The following is a 20,677-nucleotide window of genomic DNA, read 5'->3' on the forward strand; positions in this document are numbered from 1 at the left end:
ACTGCAATGCACTGTTTTCTTCAGAATGACAAATGCACATCACGGTTTCTCTCTCTGAGAAGAAAATATTAGCAGCAGCACACAGACCATATAGTGTGCACTAAAATGCTGAAAATGTATTTTATTTCCCTGGCTGTCTTTTTTTTGTCTTTGACTGAACAGACACTTGTATTCAAAAATAATGATTCAGCATAAACAAACTGCTGACATCATCTCTGATTTAAGTCCCTCTATAAATGAGTAGTCACTGCTGTAAATGAAAACTGAAAGGACGTAATAGCATGATAGCTAAATCTGAAATTTCAGAATATCCCCTTAAAAAACAGTTGTTCAGTGTACTCATCACAGGCGCTCAGATTAAACCGTCCTCCATTACACACAGTGGGAAACAGAGGCTTTATTGGATTTGAAAATGGAACTGATCATAGCTGCAATAGCAGAACTGATGTTGTGTTTGGGGTATCAACTCCGATTTCTTGCTTTGATGAAATATTGACAGTCAAATCTATACAGCTAGAAATCTAAGAGGACTGTAACAAAAGACAATACAGGATATTAAATTACAACAGCAGATTTGGAGACTACAGAAGACTATGATTTGTGCTCTTATCTTTTTGATTTTGCATCATTTTTTTGTATTATTCCCGACAAATCCAATTTTAACACATGTTCCCGTTCTCAGTCAACACAAGAGCTTGTTTACTTCGCTTTTTTTTTTTTATTGCATTTGATGCTTCCTGTGATATCAGAATCTTACCGCCCATCATCTAATCCAACACAAATGTTAGCGCTGATCCCCGAGGGCGACTTGAGAACTCCCGCCTCCTCTTCCTCAGACGGACACGTTTCTGGCACGTATTCCAGACATCGGACGGCGGCGCCGACCTGTAGGCTCTTCACAGCCCTTGGCATGGGCCTGTTGAGGGAAAATATCTCTATCTGCCCCTGGGAAGCTTCTCCTCCTGCCACCTGAAGGGAAGAACCAACAGTTAATCAAAGATCAGGACCCCATGTTAAGGTATACCAGTGGACTGAACTGTGATGCCACATGGAATAAACAATACTACTGCACATTGGGGGGGGGGGGGGGGGGGGCAGCAGAGAGTGCCAGGCCGGCAGTCCCTTAGATCATCCTCACAATGTGTGTTCACTGTCTTCAAATCAAATAGTGAAGACCTGTGGATAATGTGTCTTTAGTTAAACATTCTCTACCTGTAACGTGTAATTTAGATTTAAAAGAAGTTCAAATCAAGTCTCCTTTCAGACCTTGTCGATTGTAGTTCTTAGCTCAATTTCTTTTTTTTATATTACTAGAATTTTAAACACATTATGTAATGGATTCACAATGTCATCTCTGGGAGATCAAACAATTCTTCCAACCCTGCGATCTCTCCATCAGATAAGAACAGAGAGGCTCTTGTAAGTTTCTGAAAGGCTCTCACTTGCTTAACAATGAGATGATTTCAGTAAGTGAAGTCAGCGCCCACAAAATGAAGCAGAGAAAACCAGCTGCAGCAATCGATTATTTTTGAAATCCATAAATCTATCGCTTATTTTCTTTGATTTGATTCATTTAAACAATTATTTGAATAAGTGAAAAAAAAAATCATACAGATATGTGTGAAAAAGACATGTCTGAAAATGACAAATAACTTAACCTGAAACCTCAAAGGATATAAAGTGGATACTGACACAGTACTGTGGTACAAAATATCGGTTTGTCTATTACCACAGAGCCAATCAACACGCTCGTTACCTCAGCCAGGAAGTATTGTGATCACTTTGCTTTGTTTGTTTGTGTGTTTGTTTGTTAGCAGGACAACTCAAAAAGTTGTGGATGGATTTTCATGAAAGTTTCAGGAAATATTGATACTGGCACAAGGAAGAAATGATTAAATTTTGGTGATGATCGGGGGGGGGGGGGGGGGGCAGGTCTGTCTTGGCGGAGGTCTGCGATCCCCAAGTGCTTTTCTTGTTACCTCCGCCAAGGAGGTTATGTTTTTGCCAGGGTTTGTTTGTTTGTTTGTCTGTCCGTTAGTGTGCAACATAACTCAAAAAGTTATGGACAGATTTTGATGAAATTTTCAGGGTTTGTTGGAAATGGGATAAGGAAGAAATGATTAAATTTTGGTGGTGATCGGGGGTGGGGGGGCCCACTTCCAACAAACCCTGAAAATTTCATCAAAATCTGTCTATAACTTTTTGAGTTATGTTGCACACTAACGGACAGACAAACAGACAAACAAACAAACAAACCCTGGCAAAAACATAACCTCCTTGGCGTGGGGGGGGCCCACGGGGGGGCCACTGATCAGCCTTGGTGGAGGTCTGCGCTCTCCGAGTGCTTCTAGTTATATCTTGGTATCTTGTGTAGACTGGGCACTTGACACATCCCGTAATGTTACATCCCAAAAAGTACCAGGCAATCAGATAGCAAATCAGGTCTGATCTAAAGACAGCAGAGATTTAACTCAATAGAACTGCAATACGGAAGACTCAGATCTGATTCCTGGTCAAAGCAGCATTTTTTTCTGCAGATTTTCAAATGGGGGGGGGGCACGCCAGTAGGTAAATCCAACATTGATTAAATCAGCCACTGGGACAATGTTCAGAGTGCAGAATACACTGAACTGACACAGAACTGTGAAGTAACACTGCTGCATCTAAAACATGTAGCTCCGCCCACCTTCTCCAGCCTCAATCTCACTGACTGCACAGAGCAAAGAGCACCATAAAACAACATATAGAGCATTTACAACAATAATTCCTATTCTATACTATATACTGTGACTAATTTGTCATTTCTTCCATCAGTTGCCACAGTACTGTGGTAGAAAAATGAACAAAAGAATGAACTAAAGCAGGGGTGTCAAACTAATTTTAGTTCATGGGCCACATTCAGCTAAATTTGATCTGGGCCAGACCAGTAAGATTATAATATAATAATATATAAATAATGTCAACTCCAAACTTTTCTCTATGTTTTAGAGTGAAAAAAGTCAATTTACGTTATGAAAATGTGTGCATGTACAAACTATCCTTTCAAACAATGTGAATAATTTGAACAAACTGAAAAAAAATGTGTAATTTTAACAATATTATTCCTCAGTTTAGCATTTCCACATGTACATTATAACTTACAGATCACAGTGGATCTACAGACACACAAAGCATTTAGTAACAGGTGGAATATTGTTAAAATTGCATGTACTTCTCTTAAGACATTTCAGGTTCTTCATATTTGTTCAGGTTATTCGGATATTTTTGCAATATTATACTTTGTTTTAGTGTAAATACATGAAAACATTTACATTTACAAGGAGAAACATTTGGAGTTGTGAGTATTTATAGGTCACTATGACCCACTTGAGATTGAATTGGTCTGAATGTGGAACCTGAACTAAAAGGATTGTTCATATCTTAGTGTAATTTTTGCATTTCACAAATTCATCCCAAGGGCCGGACTGGACCCTTTGGCGGGCCGGATTTGGCCCCCGGGCCGCATGTTTGACACCTGAACTAAAGCATACTCCATATATGAGCACAGTACTGTGTCAACAAGAGGATAATGAGTTCATGAACAGTATCCGTGATTGGCTCTAGTACAAATGCTAACATTTGATTGGCTCTGTGGCACTAGACACACCCATATTTCGTGCCACAGTACTGTGGCAGTAGACATTGCCATACAAAAAATATCTATAAAATAAAGCCAAATATTCTCAATGTTTGTGTGAAAGCTTAAATGTTTAAAGGAGTAAGTGATGGTTCCAATGAAGAAAAGTGAGCATATGGACATTTTCTGCCTTTTTGTCCTCATCTCTTCATGTTGTTCGTGTTGATCCTGGCGTCATGTCCATTGTAATAAGTGTCCATGTGAAACATAACAGCAGAACCAATGTTTAGCAGCAACAGTGAAGTTAAGGACATGAAGCTTTTGCCACGTTTCCACTACATGGGACCGGCTCGACTCGGGTACCAGGTCCTATTCCTGGAGACCATTTCCATTACAGACTTTACAGTACTTGGACGTCATAGCGATGTGGCGCGTTACTTCCGTATCGTCTGCTCAGACAGTTGCTGATAAACTCGCTCGTTGCGTGTTGTCTCATTAAGTTCATGCTGAGTTTTTACATCTGAACCTCCTGGACAAACCCTGGTGTAGTTTTTGGGCTGTCATCATGTGGATTAACCTACCGCTATATTTACTGTCCACTTCCGCATCTGTTTTTTGTAAAATGGCGGGTCACAGAGACAACTCTCTGACCAATCAGCGGTCTGCAGTGTTTACACGTCACGTTTTAGAATCTGGTCCCCAGTTCTGGAACCTCGGCGGAGGTGATACCAAAAAACTAGTACCGGGTACCAGATTCACGGTCCTTTTTCGTAATGGAAACGCACAAAGGCCGAGTCAAGTCGAGTCGAGTTGAGCTGAGCCGAGCCGGTACCACGTAGTGGAAACGCAGCCTTAGATTCAGAAAAATTGTAATCAAATAAATTTTTCAATTAATTTGTGTCAATTATTCAAATAATCGTTACAGCTGTAATTAATCAAACTAGCTCCTTGCATTTACACATACAAGCTGAATGAAACGCTCTCTATAACAGGTCGAATAAATTCACTGAAAACGAGGTATGAGTAATGAAGAATGCACTCTTAGATATCAAAACCAAAGTTAGGTGTATCGCAGGAAGCTTCCAGAGGTGGTCTGAGGTTCTACAGATGCTTGATTTCTCTTATACCACACTTCTATTGGCCGTTGTCAATGCTGATTCGAAGAAAACCAAGACAGCAGGAGCCCTTCACCCTATTACTAATGCAATTCCAATTGCTCCCATTTCCAAACAATTAAAGTGTCACAGCGGGTTTTCAATATAATTTCATTCATTACTCCTGTGTGAGGCCTGGGTGAATGTCCACAGAATAAAATGTCCTTCGTGAAAAAAAAAAAAAAGGGTGCATGGCTGCTTGCTGCTAGACACCGAAGATTTATACTCTGTATGAATCACATCGTGTGAATGTGACATGAGCTAAATATAGTCTTTAGCTCTTCTCCTCCGCGCTCACCCTTATTTGCATGCAATCATTTGTTTGATTTGTATCAGCGTGCAGAATCTGGACAGGAGCGATCCTGTGGGCTCTTGAGAATGAGCCAGAACAAATAATGGTCTGTTGCACAGGGTGAAAAGAAGATAGGGAGGACTTATCTTGCAGCATGAAACCCAAAAAAAAAAAAAAAAAAAAAACAGCTTCAAGTAACTGTGTGTAACCAGAGCCGGAGGCAAGGCCCCTTCTTATTCAAGCATCTGTACATTTTTTATGTTCACGTGTCCATCTGTACCTTCCAAAAACCCCCACACACACTACAATCACCACTCACAAAGTCATTATCTTTGCCTGTTTTAATTCAGTTCTTTACTCTTTGCCTCCCCTTTATGCAGTGCAAATATCGTGTCCTAAGAAAGTCATCAGCGTTGATTTAAAGGCACTGATATCTGGAATTTGCTCTGGACAAATTCTACCTCTTCAGCTTGGGGCGAAGGCTATACTTCCTGAACAGTAAATGTGCTTCCAGCATTAATTACACTTGTCTCGAAGCAGAGGAAGGAGCGTGGGAGTAAGGTTATAATAGAAAGCTGCATTCCACTTAGTATATTATGAAAAGAAAACCACAGGTCACCAAATGGCCTAATTTCTTTAAAACCAGTGCAGGAAGTGACTCTTGTCAGTAATAGGCGCAGGTGAAATGGAAGGTGAAGTAGTTTTACTGAACTGCTCTCAGTGCAGAGGTGCTTTTACTTTATATGAATGTTACAGTACATCATGGAGGCAAATACTGCAGTTCTGGCTAAAACCTGAAATGAGTAGTTTAGGACATATTACACTTTTCATATTGTTTGGGTCCAGTGAAAACCACATACCACTATATCTGTTGATTTGGAATGTTTGACACTCCTATTCTCCTACTTCTAAACCCATAAAGACCCAAACATCCACTGGCCACCAAAACCATCTCCTGATCGAAAATATTTAATACCTGCTGATCCATTAATCCAATCAATACATGTGAATAATTGGTAGGGATGGGAATCGGGAACCAGTATTTGTTGAGAACCGGATCCCAGTAGCTCGAGTCCTTGGAATCGTTTGCCTGTCTGCTTAACAATTCTGCTTATCGATTCCGCATTCATTGCGCATGGGCGATGACGTCACGTGTGCGCTGCATTGTTTTGATCAGAACGTAGCCAACATGGCGTTGAGGCAGAAACGGTCTGAAAAGATGACACCAGGTCCACTGGAACACTGTCAGACCTTCCATTTCTTCAAAAGGGTGGAATCCCTCCAATCTGCTCAAACATTTGTCCACAGCATGTGATTCATTCGATTTGCTAATTAGCGGCGCTTGTGAATCTAGCGGCAGAGTGAACACCAGGCCGTCATCCGGGCCCAGTTGCGGTTCTGGTACGGGCAACAAACGTCATACCCCCTCAAATACAAGTTTCCGAAGGTAGGGGAAAGGAAATGAGGTGCACAACAACTGGAGACGGGCAGAGTCGAACTGGTTCCACGAATTTAAAATGCGACAATAGAGGAATTAGTAAAGCGTCTTTAGTTTCACTTTCACTGCATGCCGCTGCCCCCTCCCCAAACTGGAACCGGCATCATCTGTTCTTATTATTTGTACATACTGTATATGTTATATTTTCTGTGCAGAGATGGAAATATAAAAGACAGTTCATGCAAACACACCCGTTTGTACTCTTTAATTCCCTCACCCAATGAGAATCGATAAGGAATCGGATCGATAAGCAAAATTGATAATGGAATTGGAATCGTTAAATTCTTATCGATTCCCATCCCTAATAATTGGTGTTAAATGAAGGTTGTCATCTTTTCATGGTCATCAGATATGACCCATTTGGTCGTCCAGAGGCTCCGTAGTTACCGTGGAAACACCATCGTCTGCTACAACATTGATTCACCAGTAAAACCCATGGAGTTTGACCAGTAACAGTGGTTGAAAACACTCGTTTTTACATTCAGTTACTGAAATCTTTTCCAAAAAAGTCAATTTTTCTACAGTTTTCTCAATTTTAATATAATAAACTTTGAATTTATTGAGTTTCATGAGCATCTAAACAAGGTTATTATCGTTAACGAAAACTAACGAAATGACAAAAACTAGAATTGTAAAAACATTTTTGTTAACTGAAATAAATAAAAACTATAATTAAAATAAAAAAAAACATAACTGAAACTGTATTGTGTGCTTACAAAACTAACTAAAACAGATCAAAATTATGGATAAAATTCCCTTCGTTTTTGTCTTTGTCAATGTCGGATTGAAACGAAAGCGATTTATTTCGCTCTAGCAATTTTAGCTAGCAGCACCATATGGTACTTCACGGTCCGTCACTTGTGGTTTCCAGTCGTCTTCTGGTCCCCACTCTACCTGGAAACATGGAGACTAAAGTTGGGAGAAAGCAGCAGAGTCCTGTCTGGGATTTATATGAATACGACGACGAAGAAGATAAAAGATAGGACAAAACTAAAATTAATACTAAAACTAAGCATTTAGAAAAAAATTAAAACTAATAAAAACTAGCAAACCTGCTCTGAAAACTAATTAAAACTAACTGAATTAGAGAAAAAAAAGTCAAAACTAAATAAAACTAAACTATGATGAAAAATCCAAAACTATTAGAACCTTGCATCTAAATTAAATATAGGTAATAAAATATGTATGTATAAAAAAAACATGATTTACAGTGAAAAATGCAAAACACAGAGGATAATATAATAAATGGAGACGAATCACTTACAAAAGGTTAAATAAAGAGAAAAATTCATTAGGAAACTGACACAAAAGTAGCACTGGGTCTTTATGGCTTAAGTTAAATAAATCTGATTAGCAAAGAAAATGCATCACCACAAAGCTCTGGGCTCATGAAAAGTTGACTTTTATTTTTTTAGATATAAGTGGTTCTCACAGGACAGTGCCGCTCTACACCTATGATGATCTTATTGACTGTGATGCATTGCTGTAGGCAAAACTACCCAAAAGTAAATAAGGTACTTAAAATGAGCTCAACCATACATATCTATATCAGTAAAATGCAACTGATGAATCTAAATCAGGGGTCTCAAACTCATTTTTTTCCGGGGGCCACATTCAGCCCAATTTAATCTGAAGTGGATCGAACCAGTAAAATAACAGCATGATAACTCATAAATAATGACAACTCCAAATTATTTTAGTGCAAAAATAACATTCAATTATGCCAATATTTACATTTACAAAACTATCCAAACAAAAAGGATGTGGATAACCTGAAAAAAACAGAAATTTGTTCAGAAATATAAGTACAATTTTATCAATATTATGCCTGGACTTATCATTTATAGGCTACATGTGCATTACAGATCAGATCTACAAAGGCACAAAACATTTAGTAACAGGCAGAATATTGTTAAAATTGGACTTAATTTTCTTTAGACATTTCAGGTAGTTCATATTTGTTCAGGTTATTCACATTTTATTGTTAAGGAACAGTTTCTTACAGTAAATATTTTCATAATTTAACATTTTTTGCACTAAAAGAGAAAAAATTGGTGTTGTCATTATTTATAGGTTATTATGATATTATTTTTGAGTTCGAAGCCCTAACTTGCACTTTGCCAGTTAACCCTTTCATGCATAGTCGTCACTACAGTGGACAGTTACTCTCCATCTGTTCTCTTGTATATTCATGGGTTTTATTGTTTTAGTTCCATATCAGCCAACACAGTGGACACTTCTGCATCATCCCATACACTGCAGTTCATACTATTACTCTAACTTCGCTGTTTTTGATAAACCTGACCTGCACTAACATGTTTGAGTGTAAATCAATTGCTGATTGTTATTAGACTGTAATTATAATTTTTTTCTTTCACAAAATGTTTTTTTTAATATTATCTCCATAAAGTGAGTAATAACTAGTATTAGAGTTTAAATATGAGAAAACATCAGATTAGGAGTGTTAAAAACGTTTCTATTTCGTAGTTTTTACACAATATACCAGTAAATACATGTTTCTTGGCTTCAAAAATTAAATGCATGGTATCCATCTGAGTGGGCATTTTTTCAACGCCATGAAAAATAGGTTCATAATTTTTTTTTTTTAAAAGTCAATCGCATTGTTTTTTTCATGCCTACAGAGGAACCACGGTCTTGTCTCATCCTGTCCCTGTACACTTTCGTCTATGAGCCCTCCCTCTATGTATATGTATACGAGCAAGGAATGGATGAACATGCACATATAAAGTTTGAGATTGTTACTTAACCCTTTCATGCATGAATAATGAGAACCTTAGTCAATGTTTTTTCTGGAGTGTTTTTATTCCTCTTTAGGCATGAAAAAAACAATGCAATTAAAAAAAGTTTATGAATCTGTTTTTCATGGAGTTAAAAAATGTCCACTCAGCTGGATATTTTTTAACTCCATGAAAATGTAAATAATTGTTTCAAATACAGTTTGTCATCTTTTCACGGTCATCAGATATGACCCGTTTGGACATCAGAGGCTCCGTAGTTACCGTGGAAACACCGTCATCTTCTACAACATTGATTCACCAGTAAAGCCCATGAAGTTGGATCAATGACAGTGGATGGAGACACATAATTAATGATAGATTTGCTGAAAACGTCACTTTTTTCTGTTTTCCCTGTTTCTGATTTAATATCCTTTGAATTTACCCTGAGTTTTAATGAACAGCAACATCATCAGCAGATTAAATATACCGTAAATTCCGGACTATAGACCACACCTGAATATAAGCCACAGACCCTAATTTTAGAAAGAAAATCAATTTTGTACACGTATAAGCTGCGCCGGTTTATAAGCCACGGGTGTTCACCAGTGGCGATTTCTCATAGACTGCAAGAGAAGCCCAGCTTCCCCTATCATTACAAAAATTAAATGGTTAAATATGTTCGGTTGTGTTGACATTTCATTGACTACACATGTGTTAAAACACGTTCATCTCACAGATGAGTTCGTTCAGAATCAGCTTTATCACAAATCATCAGACTCGATGTTGGTCACTTCTCATACATTCCCGTTGCGCTGTTTCCTCATACGATCTATGGTCAATGCATTTCCCCGTTGAAGCCTGGCTTCTATGGGAGTCTATGGGAGCGAGTGGAACCTTTTTTTTCATTGCGTCAAAACTGGACGGTAATTGGATAAAGGTTTTCTTTGAGTTCAAATGAAATTCTTCCCTGTATGTAAATGGGTCTGATATGTGTGAGCCTGCTGTCATACAGGGGTTGGACAAAATAATGGAAACACCTTCACCTCAAGATGATAATGCCCCAATCCTTACAGCTAGAATTGTTAAAGAATGGCATGAGGAACATTCTAATGAAGTTGAGCATCTCGTATGGCCGGCACAGTCCCCAGACCTCAACATTATTGAGCATTTATGGTCAGTTTTAGAGATTCAAGTAAGACGTCGATTTCCACCGCCATCGTCTCTAAAAGAGTTGGAGGGTATTCTAATTGAAGAATGGCTTAAAATTCCTTTGGAAACAATTCACAAGTTGTATGAATCAATACCTCGGAGAACTGAGGCTGTAATTGCCGCAAAAGGCGGACCTACACCATATTAAATTATATTTTGTTGATGTTTTAAGGTGTTTCCATTATTTTGTCCAACCCCTGTATCTATAGGTTGATTCGTTGTTAATATTATGATTAAAAAACAAAAGACAAAAAACGAGGCAATAAAACGATAGTAATAAAAGCACATTTTCTCTTTCTTTCTTTTTTTGTCGGTGGACTTATCGGGGTTTCCTTTGGATTTGTGCCGATACGGGATTGACTTGCTTTTGCACCAGCTGCGGATTCACAGACTTAAAATGACTTGAAAGATACTTGAAAGTGAACAAATTTTTATTTTTCGTTAGAGTAGGACTTTTAATTTATTTTTAAAATATCAAGATTAAAAACAAGTAATTATGTCTGTTGTAATATCATTTTCATTTAACATTACGCACGACGTGTGCATTAATTCTGAGATGCTTTAAATTTATGACGGTCTCTGGAGAGCTTTATTGGGTGTTTTCATTCAGAGTTTTGTTTTGTATATTTGTGAAACTATTAATATTTGAAAGTTTTCTATTTTTCCTTAAAAGTTCCCCTTTTGTGTGTGTTAATATTAACTTTATAAAGGTTAAGTTGTTAATGTTATCCATTCCTGCATACCTGGTAACAACAGAAAGATTCTTCCCTGGGGTGTGGCAGGCAATAAGGTAAAATTGTCGTATAAGCCGCGTTGGAGTATAAGCCGCAGTGTTTAAAGCGTGGGAAAAAAGTAGCGGCTTATAGTCCAGAATTTACGGGAATAAAATACCCACTTTACACTGAAAAAACGCTAAATACAGAGGATAATATTATAATAAATGGTGATAAATCACTTAAGAAAGGGTAAATAGAGAAAAAATCATTTGGAACTGCCATCAAAGAAACACTGGGTCTTTATGGGCTAAATATTAGTAACATTTTATTTCCTAGCCTTTATAATACAGATATTATGCAGGTACTATTATAGACGTTCAGGTTAAATTGCATTATAGAATAGCTGTCCACTGTAGTGACCACTATGCATGAAAGGGTTAAACACAAGCTGTAATTAAAAATAAATAGTTCAAGAATTTTCATCTTGTCTTCTTATCTTAATTATACAGGGGTTAATTTTCTTTTGTTCTGAACAAAAGACAATAACCCCTGTATAATTAAAAATAAAGCTGTCCTCCGAAGAGGGGGCGGTGGTGGCGAATTAAAAAAAAAAAAAAAACGGCGAAAAATCGTGTTTATGGTTCTCATAATTCATGCATGGAAGAATTAATCCTACAGGCCCCGTTGGAAACTTTGGCGGGCTGGTTTTGGCCCCCGGGCCGCATGTTTGACACCTGTGATCTAAGTGAATCCAAAACATCACACGTTGCATTTGAAAACTTCTGGTGTTGGAGAACTTCGGCGAGTTTATAAGACAGGACGTAGAATGGGTTGTGGAAGACCTTATCTAAAAACAAATAGCATCATGTTGGCAAAAGTGGGACATGGAAGGTAAAGGCAAAATGGGGAAGCACTGGGATATCAGGCTGATTAGACACAATGTCATTACTTTGATCAAAGCACACAGAAATCCCCACAGCCCATCTCACTTTAATATGATTAGTGTCATCCCTTATTTGACAAGCCTGCCAGGGAGGTAGAACCAACTGGGGGTGGGAATGCTCCACCACTAATTATTCTTACTGAATCTACAGGCCACCATTATTATCATTATTATTATTATTTTTTTTTTTTTTAATGGATCACAGGGTTTTGCTTTGGTTACAAACACCTCCGCAGAATGAAACCAGGAGAGGTTCAGATGTGTTTAGTACTTCGAGGAGCCGCTCGTCCAGTTGGCAAGGTTGCTATTTCCAGAATGTCAGAGTAAGCAAGAAAAGTGGTGCAAAGTAAATTCAGTCTTAAGATGACAATTTCACCCTTAAGAAATATATCAGCTGAAAATGTGGGACGCTTTAAATCTAGTGTTCACCGCACAGGAGCCCTAAAAAAAAAAACAGTATACTCAGGTTTTTACAATACAAAGTGAGCCAAGTTTTTTTTTTTTTTTTTAGAATAACGTATAATGTGACTGCATCCAAATAACCAAGAGCAGGATGAAAAACTGGGAAGACAGCTCTGTACTAGGGGTGTGTATTGGCAAGAATCTGGCGATATGATACAAATTACAATATGATACAGGGGCGTAGAATTGTGTAGGGACGCTAGTGACACATCTCTACCAATATCCATCCACTACACTGTCAGCCTGGAATTTGTATTTACTAAAATGCTTTAATACAATGCACTGAAATGATTTCAGTTTTATGATGTTACTATAAAATGTTCAGTATATTCTACTAATTTGTAGACATAGTTGAAAGTACGAAAAAGTTGAAGTTGAATGGAATTAAATCACTAAGTTTTAGTCATGACCACACCTTTTTATCTTCGCATTGCATTGTGGGTAATGGGCATGTTGTTGTAAATGTGTTCTTTTTCTGTGCAGGGGTTCAGCGGGGTTGTGGTGTTAGTGTTAATTTGGATTTAATGTGTGTATGGCAGTGTTCATTGGCCTTTTTGTGTTTGTTTTTGTATTTCTGTAGAGCTGCACCATGAGTCAGAGCCAGAGGAAGAACTATGGATTTACTGTTCATCTGAAACTGTTCTTGTACAATGGAAACCTTAATGTCTTGTCAAATTAAAAGTACTTCTTGTACTGGGAAATGACATTGACCTAACTACTGTAAATGCTACAACATATTAAGGTGAACAATTTTATAACTATTTTGGTCAGGAATAGGATTTTGAGTTTTATCAATTTAAAAAAGTTGTTTATTTAATGATAAATTGATCTGGCTGCAATTGAGTAAATTAGTCAGTGTAACCTAAAATGCTGAGTTGAATGGTTGGATAGTGGGGTTGATTTTACAACAGATTTAAAGTACAAATAACTTGTCTTTTAGTGTTTTCTACTTAATAGTTTAAGTTCAGTACTTTTAGCATTAAAGCTGAACCTACTTAAACCAAATGATTAGTCGATCATTACTCAAATCATTTAAGTGCAATCACTTGCCTCAAATTTTTTGAGTAAACTCTACTTATCCAGGCTTACAGTGTACTGTCTCGTCCATATCAATCCAACCGCTGTCCGTAGTGTTTAGTCAATGATTCTGGGACACAAAGGGTTAACGGTTGGTCTCTGCTAGAAGTCCTGCCTCTAATGTAAATGTCGCTCTCCGATTGGCTCTTTGGTTTTGCTAACGTACATGTGATTGGCCGTCCCTGCTGTCACTCCATCTACTTGTAAAAGGAACCTGCTACAGTCTACTCTCGTTAAACCACCCGCCGTTATACCGCCATTTTCGCTCACCGCCGACTAAAACCATTGCACAAAAATCCCCAGTGCATTATTCCATTAGCTAGCGCCATTTCCGCCTATCGCCATCCGCCAGCCCAGTTCCATGCACAAACAACACTTATACCATTGATTTCCCGACCGTTACACCGCCAGCGTGATTGCCATCGAGTACACATAAATTTTAACAATGCACTGAAACAAACGCGCCAGACGCTGATCGCGACAAGCTACGAGTAGGTCTACGGAACGGCCACCGTTCATTTGTCGCAGTACACTCAGTAGGTCAGGATGTCGGGAAGAGGACGTGGGATTAAGCCAAAGCCTCAAGATGATGGGGTGTCATTTCCCGACACGGTATAATAATGCTTAAAATGTTTCCCCACTTTAAATGATCCCTTACAACATAACAGAATCAAGATTTATTTAGAAACGCAATTAGAACAGGTTAACGGAGGCAGCATAGACATCATATAGTAAAGACATGCACATTATGGACGCAACCCGTTGTAACGCCATTTTCGCTATACCGCCAATTTGGCCGTGAACGGAAGTTGGCGGTATAACGAGAGTAGACTGTAGTTGCTTTTACTAGCTAAGGTAATTTTTCAGTGTGTTTGTATTTGTTCTGTCTGGGTCACATTAGCCAGACAGATTTGAATATCAATGGTGTCATTTACATTTATATTTGGACATGTGTTTGTTTGTGTGCGCGCCCATGTATGTGTGCTCGGTAATTAGGATGTAAAGGATGTCAAAGAAAAGAAAACTGGACATAAGACACTTCTATAGGAGTCACAGTGTAAGTTAGTTCAAGGGTCTAGAACTGTAGAGGCTCAACACAGACACTGAATAAAAGACACTATTGCCGCGTTTCCACTAAGTGGAACCAGCTCGACTCGGCTCGACTCTGTATTCCTGGAGACTGTTTCCATTACAAGATACTACTGACTTTACAGTACCTGGTTGTCATAGCGATGCGGCGCGTTACTTCCTGTAAGAGAGTTGCTGATAAACTCTCTCGTTGCGTGTTGTCTCGTCTGAATTTTTATGTCGGCCACCAAAGACTGAATCTCCTCGACCGACCATGGTGTAGGTTTGGGCTGTTATCATGTGGATTAATGTACCGCTATATTTACTGTCCACTTCCACATCTGTTTTTTGTAAAACGGCGGGTCACAGAGAAAACTCTTTGACCAATCAGTGGTCTGCAGTGTTATACGTCACGTTTTAGTATCTGGTCCCCAGTCCTGGAACCTCAGCGGAGGTGATACCAAAACAGTAGTACCGGGTACCAGATTCCAGGTCCTTTTTCGTAATGGAAACGCAAAAAAGGCTGAGCCGAGTCGAGCCGAGCCGATACCACGTAGTGGAAATGGGGCATATTTAATTCCAAAGAGAAACACTTTTTAAAAATTACTTTACTTATTATTTTAATGCATTTCTATGGAAGAGCAACTGTTTAAAAAAACACACATAAAGACAATTTGTGGGGAAACTACAATGAAACCTCAGATTGTAAATGTGATTCTACATGTGATTTTATCCATATTTTGGCGAATAAATGACATGTAATTAGGGATGCACCGATACCACTTTTTTCCAGACTGAGTACGAGTACTTACATTTGAGTACTTGCCGATACCGAGTACCAATACGAGTCCTTAATAATCCCATTCCAGTTGTTAGTTCCTTTTGTAAATGTGCTTTATTGTCATTGTCATTAGTCTGACTGGAACAAAGTGCTGCTACTGACATTTAATGTGTTGGAATGAGCGTTTGTCAATTAATCCACCAGGGGGCGCCGCTCTGAATTAACCATACTGTACAAATACCACGAAGAAGAGGAAAGTTTTTTGAGAAGAAGAAGAAGAAAGTCAGTAATAACAAACATGGAGACGACAGAGGTAACACTACTGTGATACTAATGTTGCAGCGTTTTCACTGGTAAGGTTTAAAAGTTTAGCTTCAGCAGGAAGAGAAAAGAGAAATGAGCGATAAGTTTCGTTTTCGCTTCTGTTGGTGGTGGTGGTCCGCGCCGCTCCGTACTCCCGGTGGTATTCTCATTCTGTTTACGCATCCGCCAGCAGCTGGTAAACAGATGGAATGTACGCAGAGGACGGACAGAACGCTGCGTCTGTATCTGTCTGTTTCTGTAACATTACTTGCAGTCAGCGTTACTTTTATCACCGTCATTTATTTAGAAAAATCTCCCCACTCTTCACACTCCACACACATTATTCCTCCTCCTCGTACCTGCTGCACTGAACTGTGAATGTCACACAGCCGTAAGTGGTATCGGTGCATTTGTATCGGATATCTTTTACAAGTACGAGTACGCACACACACTGAGTATCGGAGCCGATGCCGATACTCGTATCGGTATCGGTGCATCCCTATTTATTATATTAAAACAGAGAAAACTATGGAAAAACAGACTTTTTCAGTAAAGATTTCAACAACTGAATGTAAAAGCAAACGTTTTCAACCACTGTTACTCGTCAAACTCGATGGATTTTACTGATGAATCAATGTTGTAGAAGATGATGGTGTTTCCATGGTAACTACGGAGCCTCTGAACATCCAAATGGATCACATCTGATGACCATGAAAAGATGATTAACTGCATTTTACACCAATTATTTACGTTTTCATAGAATTAGTGCAGAGGTTCCCAACCTTTTTTGGGCCGTGACCCCATTTTAACATCACAATTTCTGGCGACTCCAGACATTCAAAACAGAGCCTTTTTTTTTTTTTTTGCTAAAATTAAATTGTTTTTGATCATGTAATAGTTTGCTATACAATGCAGCAAAAAAAATTTTTAATTTTAGATGACATTTAGTCTATATAATGTACATTATTATGGACGGAGGCAGTAAATCCAGGTGTAGATTACTGCACAAAGTGAGAATTTGATTTTCCTTGGTCAGGATATGTACAGTCAGTCCAGCTTGGATTTACAAGGCTGACAATTAATACTGAACAAACAAGAACTCAAACTATGAATTATGAAAGAGCTGCAGCATCTGAAACCGACCACAATGAACATTTGACAGATAAACAGAACCACAGTGCTGCTGTTTCAGACTCACAGTTTGTCATGTCTTATGTATTTTGATTGTCTTTCTCAACTCACCATATATTTTTTATTAGCAAGTTTTTATTTTTTTTTATGAATTACTAGAAATTCCAGGTGACCCCACGTGGAGTCCTGACCCCAAGGTTGAAAAACACTGGATTAATGGATCAGCAGGTATGAAACAGTTTAGATCAGTAGACAATTTTAGTCACTTACGGCTTGCTTGGTTCTGTATGGGTTAAACATCTCTGCCAAATTTTTTTTAATACTCTTAAATTTTAACATCCAGCGTAGATAATGCAATGTAAGATGAAGACACGAGCCTCCGCGAACAGACCGGAGGTTGGATATGACTCAGATACCATGAGTCGTAGCTTGAGTTTGACATTTCACACCAGGTCCCTTTGGTGTAAACATCAAAGTGGAGATTTACAAATGAATGCGTATAATCAACCAAAGATAAACGCTGAAAAGTCTGTGGTTTATGAATAGCTTACAGTTGAGGAGGAGTGTGTGTGTGTGCAGCGCAGCACTCCAGTCCAGCCTTCAGTCACCTTTCTGAACTCATTCTCTACTACGACTGGTGTAACCCACCGGCCACACTTATGGGCGGACAAGGTCACAGACATTTAAGCCGGCGGTTATAAGATGTTCTCCGGAGGAATTTCAAGGTCAAAGCATCTTAGGCCGCTTCTAATACTGATATCATACGGCCCTGAAAGCACTGGTCCACTGTATCTTCTTTTCTCCATCTGATAGTGCATCCATTCCACTTTAATGCCTGTCCTACAGAACAATTTAAGCTACCCCACATTCAATATAGGAAAAAGACAAAACAACAATGCATACAACCAAGCAAACAAGCAAAAACATAAAAAGTGAAACTAAACCAGAAAAACAGAAAACATAACCAACCAAATTAATGGTAATTTAACCCTTTCATGCATAAACTATGAGAACCTTAGTCAAGATTTTTTTTTTCTTGAGTGTTTTAATTCCTCTTTAAGCATGAAAAAAACAATGCAAATTATTATTATTTTTTTTCATGAACCTATTTTTCATGGAGTCACAAAAATGTCCATTCAGCCAGATGCCATGCATTTAATTTTTGAAGCAAGGAAACATGTATTTAAAACTCATCATCAAAAAGTGATATACTGTGTAAAAACTATGAAATAAAAATTGCTAATTGCTAAATCGCTAATGTTTTCTCACATTTTATCATACTCTAATATTAGTTATTACTAATTTCATGGAGATATTATCCTTCTGAGACCCAGGAAACTGACAGTTTTAGCTTTTTTACATTAAAAAAAAATGTCTTGATTGGAAACTACATAATGCAGCAGTTTTTTCAGATACATTTTTAAAATAATTTTTATTTATTGACTGATTTTTTTTTTTAACGGAATGTCCGTTGTAATACACAGCATTTTTTAAGTAAAACTGTCAAACCTTTGTCCCCTATAGAGGACAAAATGCATTGCTGGGTCTCAGGAGGAAATGGAAAAAAAAAAATTGTTTCAGAAAACTGATAATTACAGTCTAGTAACAATTAGCAACTGATTTACACTAAAACATGTTAGTGCAGATCAGGTTTATCATGAGCAGCAAAGTTACAATAACACTGGTCAACAACAAATTTATTGTTTAAGTTTTTTGAGCTGATTTAGGATCATTTTGGTGTGCTGAATCCAAAAATCACATTCATTTTGCTCAATCAGGTCAACTTTCTGAACTATGCTACATATTGGCTTTTTAACATTTTTGCTTACATTTATGGGCATTTTCACGTCATATGATACAAAATTCTTTCATATTTCTTGCAATAAACGAGTTCTGAAGATTTTACTTTTGCCATTTTATGATTAATGTTTTTTTTTAATATTACAGGTGAATGAAATGGCTTCGACTAGAACACAGGTGTCAAACATACGGCCCGGGGGCCAAATCCGGCCCGCCAAAGGGTCCAGTCCGGCCCTTGGGATGAATTTGTGAAATGCAAAAATTACACTAAAATATTAACAATCCTTTTAGTTCAGGTTCCACATTCAGACCAATTCAATCTCAAGTGGGTCAAATTGGTAAAACACTATCATAATAACATACACATAATGACAACTCCAAATTTTTCTCTTTGTAAATGTAAATATTTTCATGTATTTACACTAAAACAAAGTAGAATTTCACAAAAAATGTGAATAACCTGAACAAATATGAACAACCTGAAATGTCTTAAGAGAAGTAAGTACAATTTCAACAAGATTCTGCCTGTTAGTAAATGTTTTGTGCATTTGTAGATCCACTGTGATCTGTAAATTATAATGTACGTGTGTAAATGATAAACTGAGGCAGAATATTGTTAAAATTACACTTATTTTTTTAGTTAGTTAGTTAGTTTGTTCATGTTATTCACATCTTTTGAAAGGATAGTTTATAGATGTAAACCTTTTTATAATGTAAATTTACTTTTTTCGCTCTAAAACATAGAGAAAAGTTTGGAGTCGACATTATTTATATTTTATTATGTTATTATTTTACTGGTTCGGCCCACTGCAGATCTAATTTAGCTGAATGTGGCCCCTTAACTAAAAGGAGTTTGACAGCCCTGGACTAGAAGATCTCGCAAAAATAAGCCTGATGTATTCTGCTACATCTGCGGTGAATACACCTTTGTACCTAACAGGAATCAAGTCACAAGTTTCATAACGTGTGCTTACCAATCTTATTTTGGTATTAACCTTGGTGACCAAGATAAAGTTTGTGCGTCACACATGGTATGCAAGTCATGCATCAAATTTTTCAAAATCAAATTAGCAAAAAAACCTGACCTGATTGAGAAAAACAGATGTCATTTTTGGATTTAGCGGCGCAAAATGGTCCTAATTCAGTTGAAAAAACCTCGACAACTTGCAAAAAACATTTTTTTTGTAACCCAGTGTAATTGTATGAACTGCAGTGTTTGGGATGATGCATAAGCGTCCACTGTGTTGGCTGATATGGAACTAAAACAACAAAACTCATGAATATATAAGAGAACAGCTGTAGAATAACTGTCCACTGTAGTGACCACTGTGCATGAAAGGGTTAAAATAGCATCACAAAAAGCAATTAAGTCTGAAACATTGAGCCGTACTCTGTCTTTGGTGGGCTTCCGCGTGATTCAACCACCTTTTAGGATGAGGGAAAAAAAAAAAAAAAGGATTACCTGATAAATTGCCTACCCTCTCTTAAAGGGAGGGGAGGGATGAAAATGTAAACTTTAAGATTAATAGCAGATTCTACGCGGCGTTTTTTCCCCTCTAAACGTTCGCCTTTTCTAGATCCTGTTAAATTCCCACAAGTCCGGGGATTGTGATGTGATAGTCTGAAGGTGCAATTTGCCTCACTCATCATAAAACACTTTGCAGCACTTACCAACCGCTAGCCTTTATATGTAGTACATTAATTTTCACAGTTTCCTAGTAATATTTTCTAGAGAATAATAGCGTATGTTACATTCCATTGCCTAAAGATACTTTTTTTTTTTTTTAAATTCTTTTAAATGAATGAAAAATGAATATGAAAAGGACAAAAACGTTAACAGTAATTGTGTTAAAGGCTGAATTTCTACGCAACTAAAAGCCATTCGTTCT

The 20,677-nt window shown here is 37.8% G+C and overlaps 1 protein-coding gene across 3 annotated transcripts in view; it reads right to left on the bottom strand.

Moving 5' to 3' along the window:
* Positions 1-20,677, bottom strand: part of arhgef10la (Rho guanine nucleotide exchange factor (GEF) 10-like a) — a 253,242-nt gene that overhangs the window by 49,130 nt on the left and 183,435 nt on the right. For all 3 annotated transcript variants that reach the window (XM_030134274.1, XM_030134275.1, XM_030134273.1), the window contains one exon: positions 758-969. In XM_030134274.1, coding sequence (XP_029990134.1) covers positions 758-969 — 212 coding nt within the window. The remainder of the gene's footprint in view (positions 1-757; positions 970-20,677) is intronic.

Source organism: Sphaeramia orbicularis, chromosome 5, assembly GCF_902148855.1.
Source record: "Sphaeramia orbicularis chromosome 5, fSphaOr1.1, whole genome shotgun sequence".
In the NCBI taxonomy this organism is placed as follows: Eukaryota; Metazoa; Chordata; class Actinopteri; order Kurtiformes; family Apogonidae; genus Sphaeramia; species Sphaeramia orbicularis.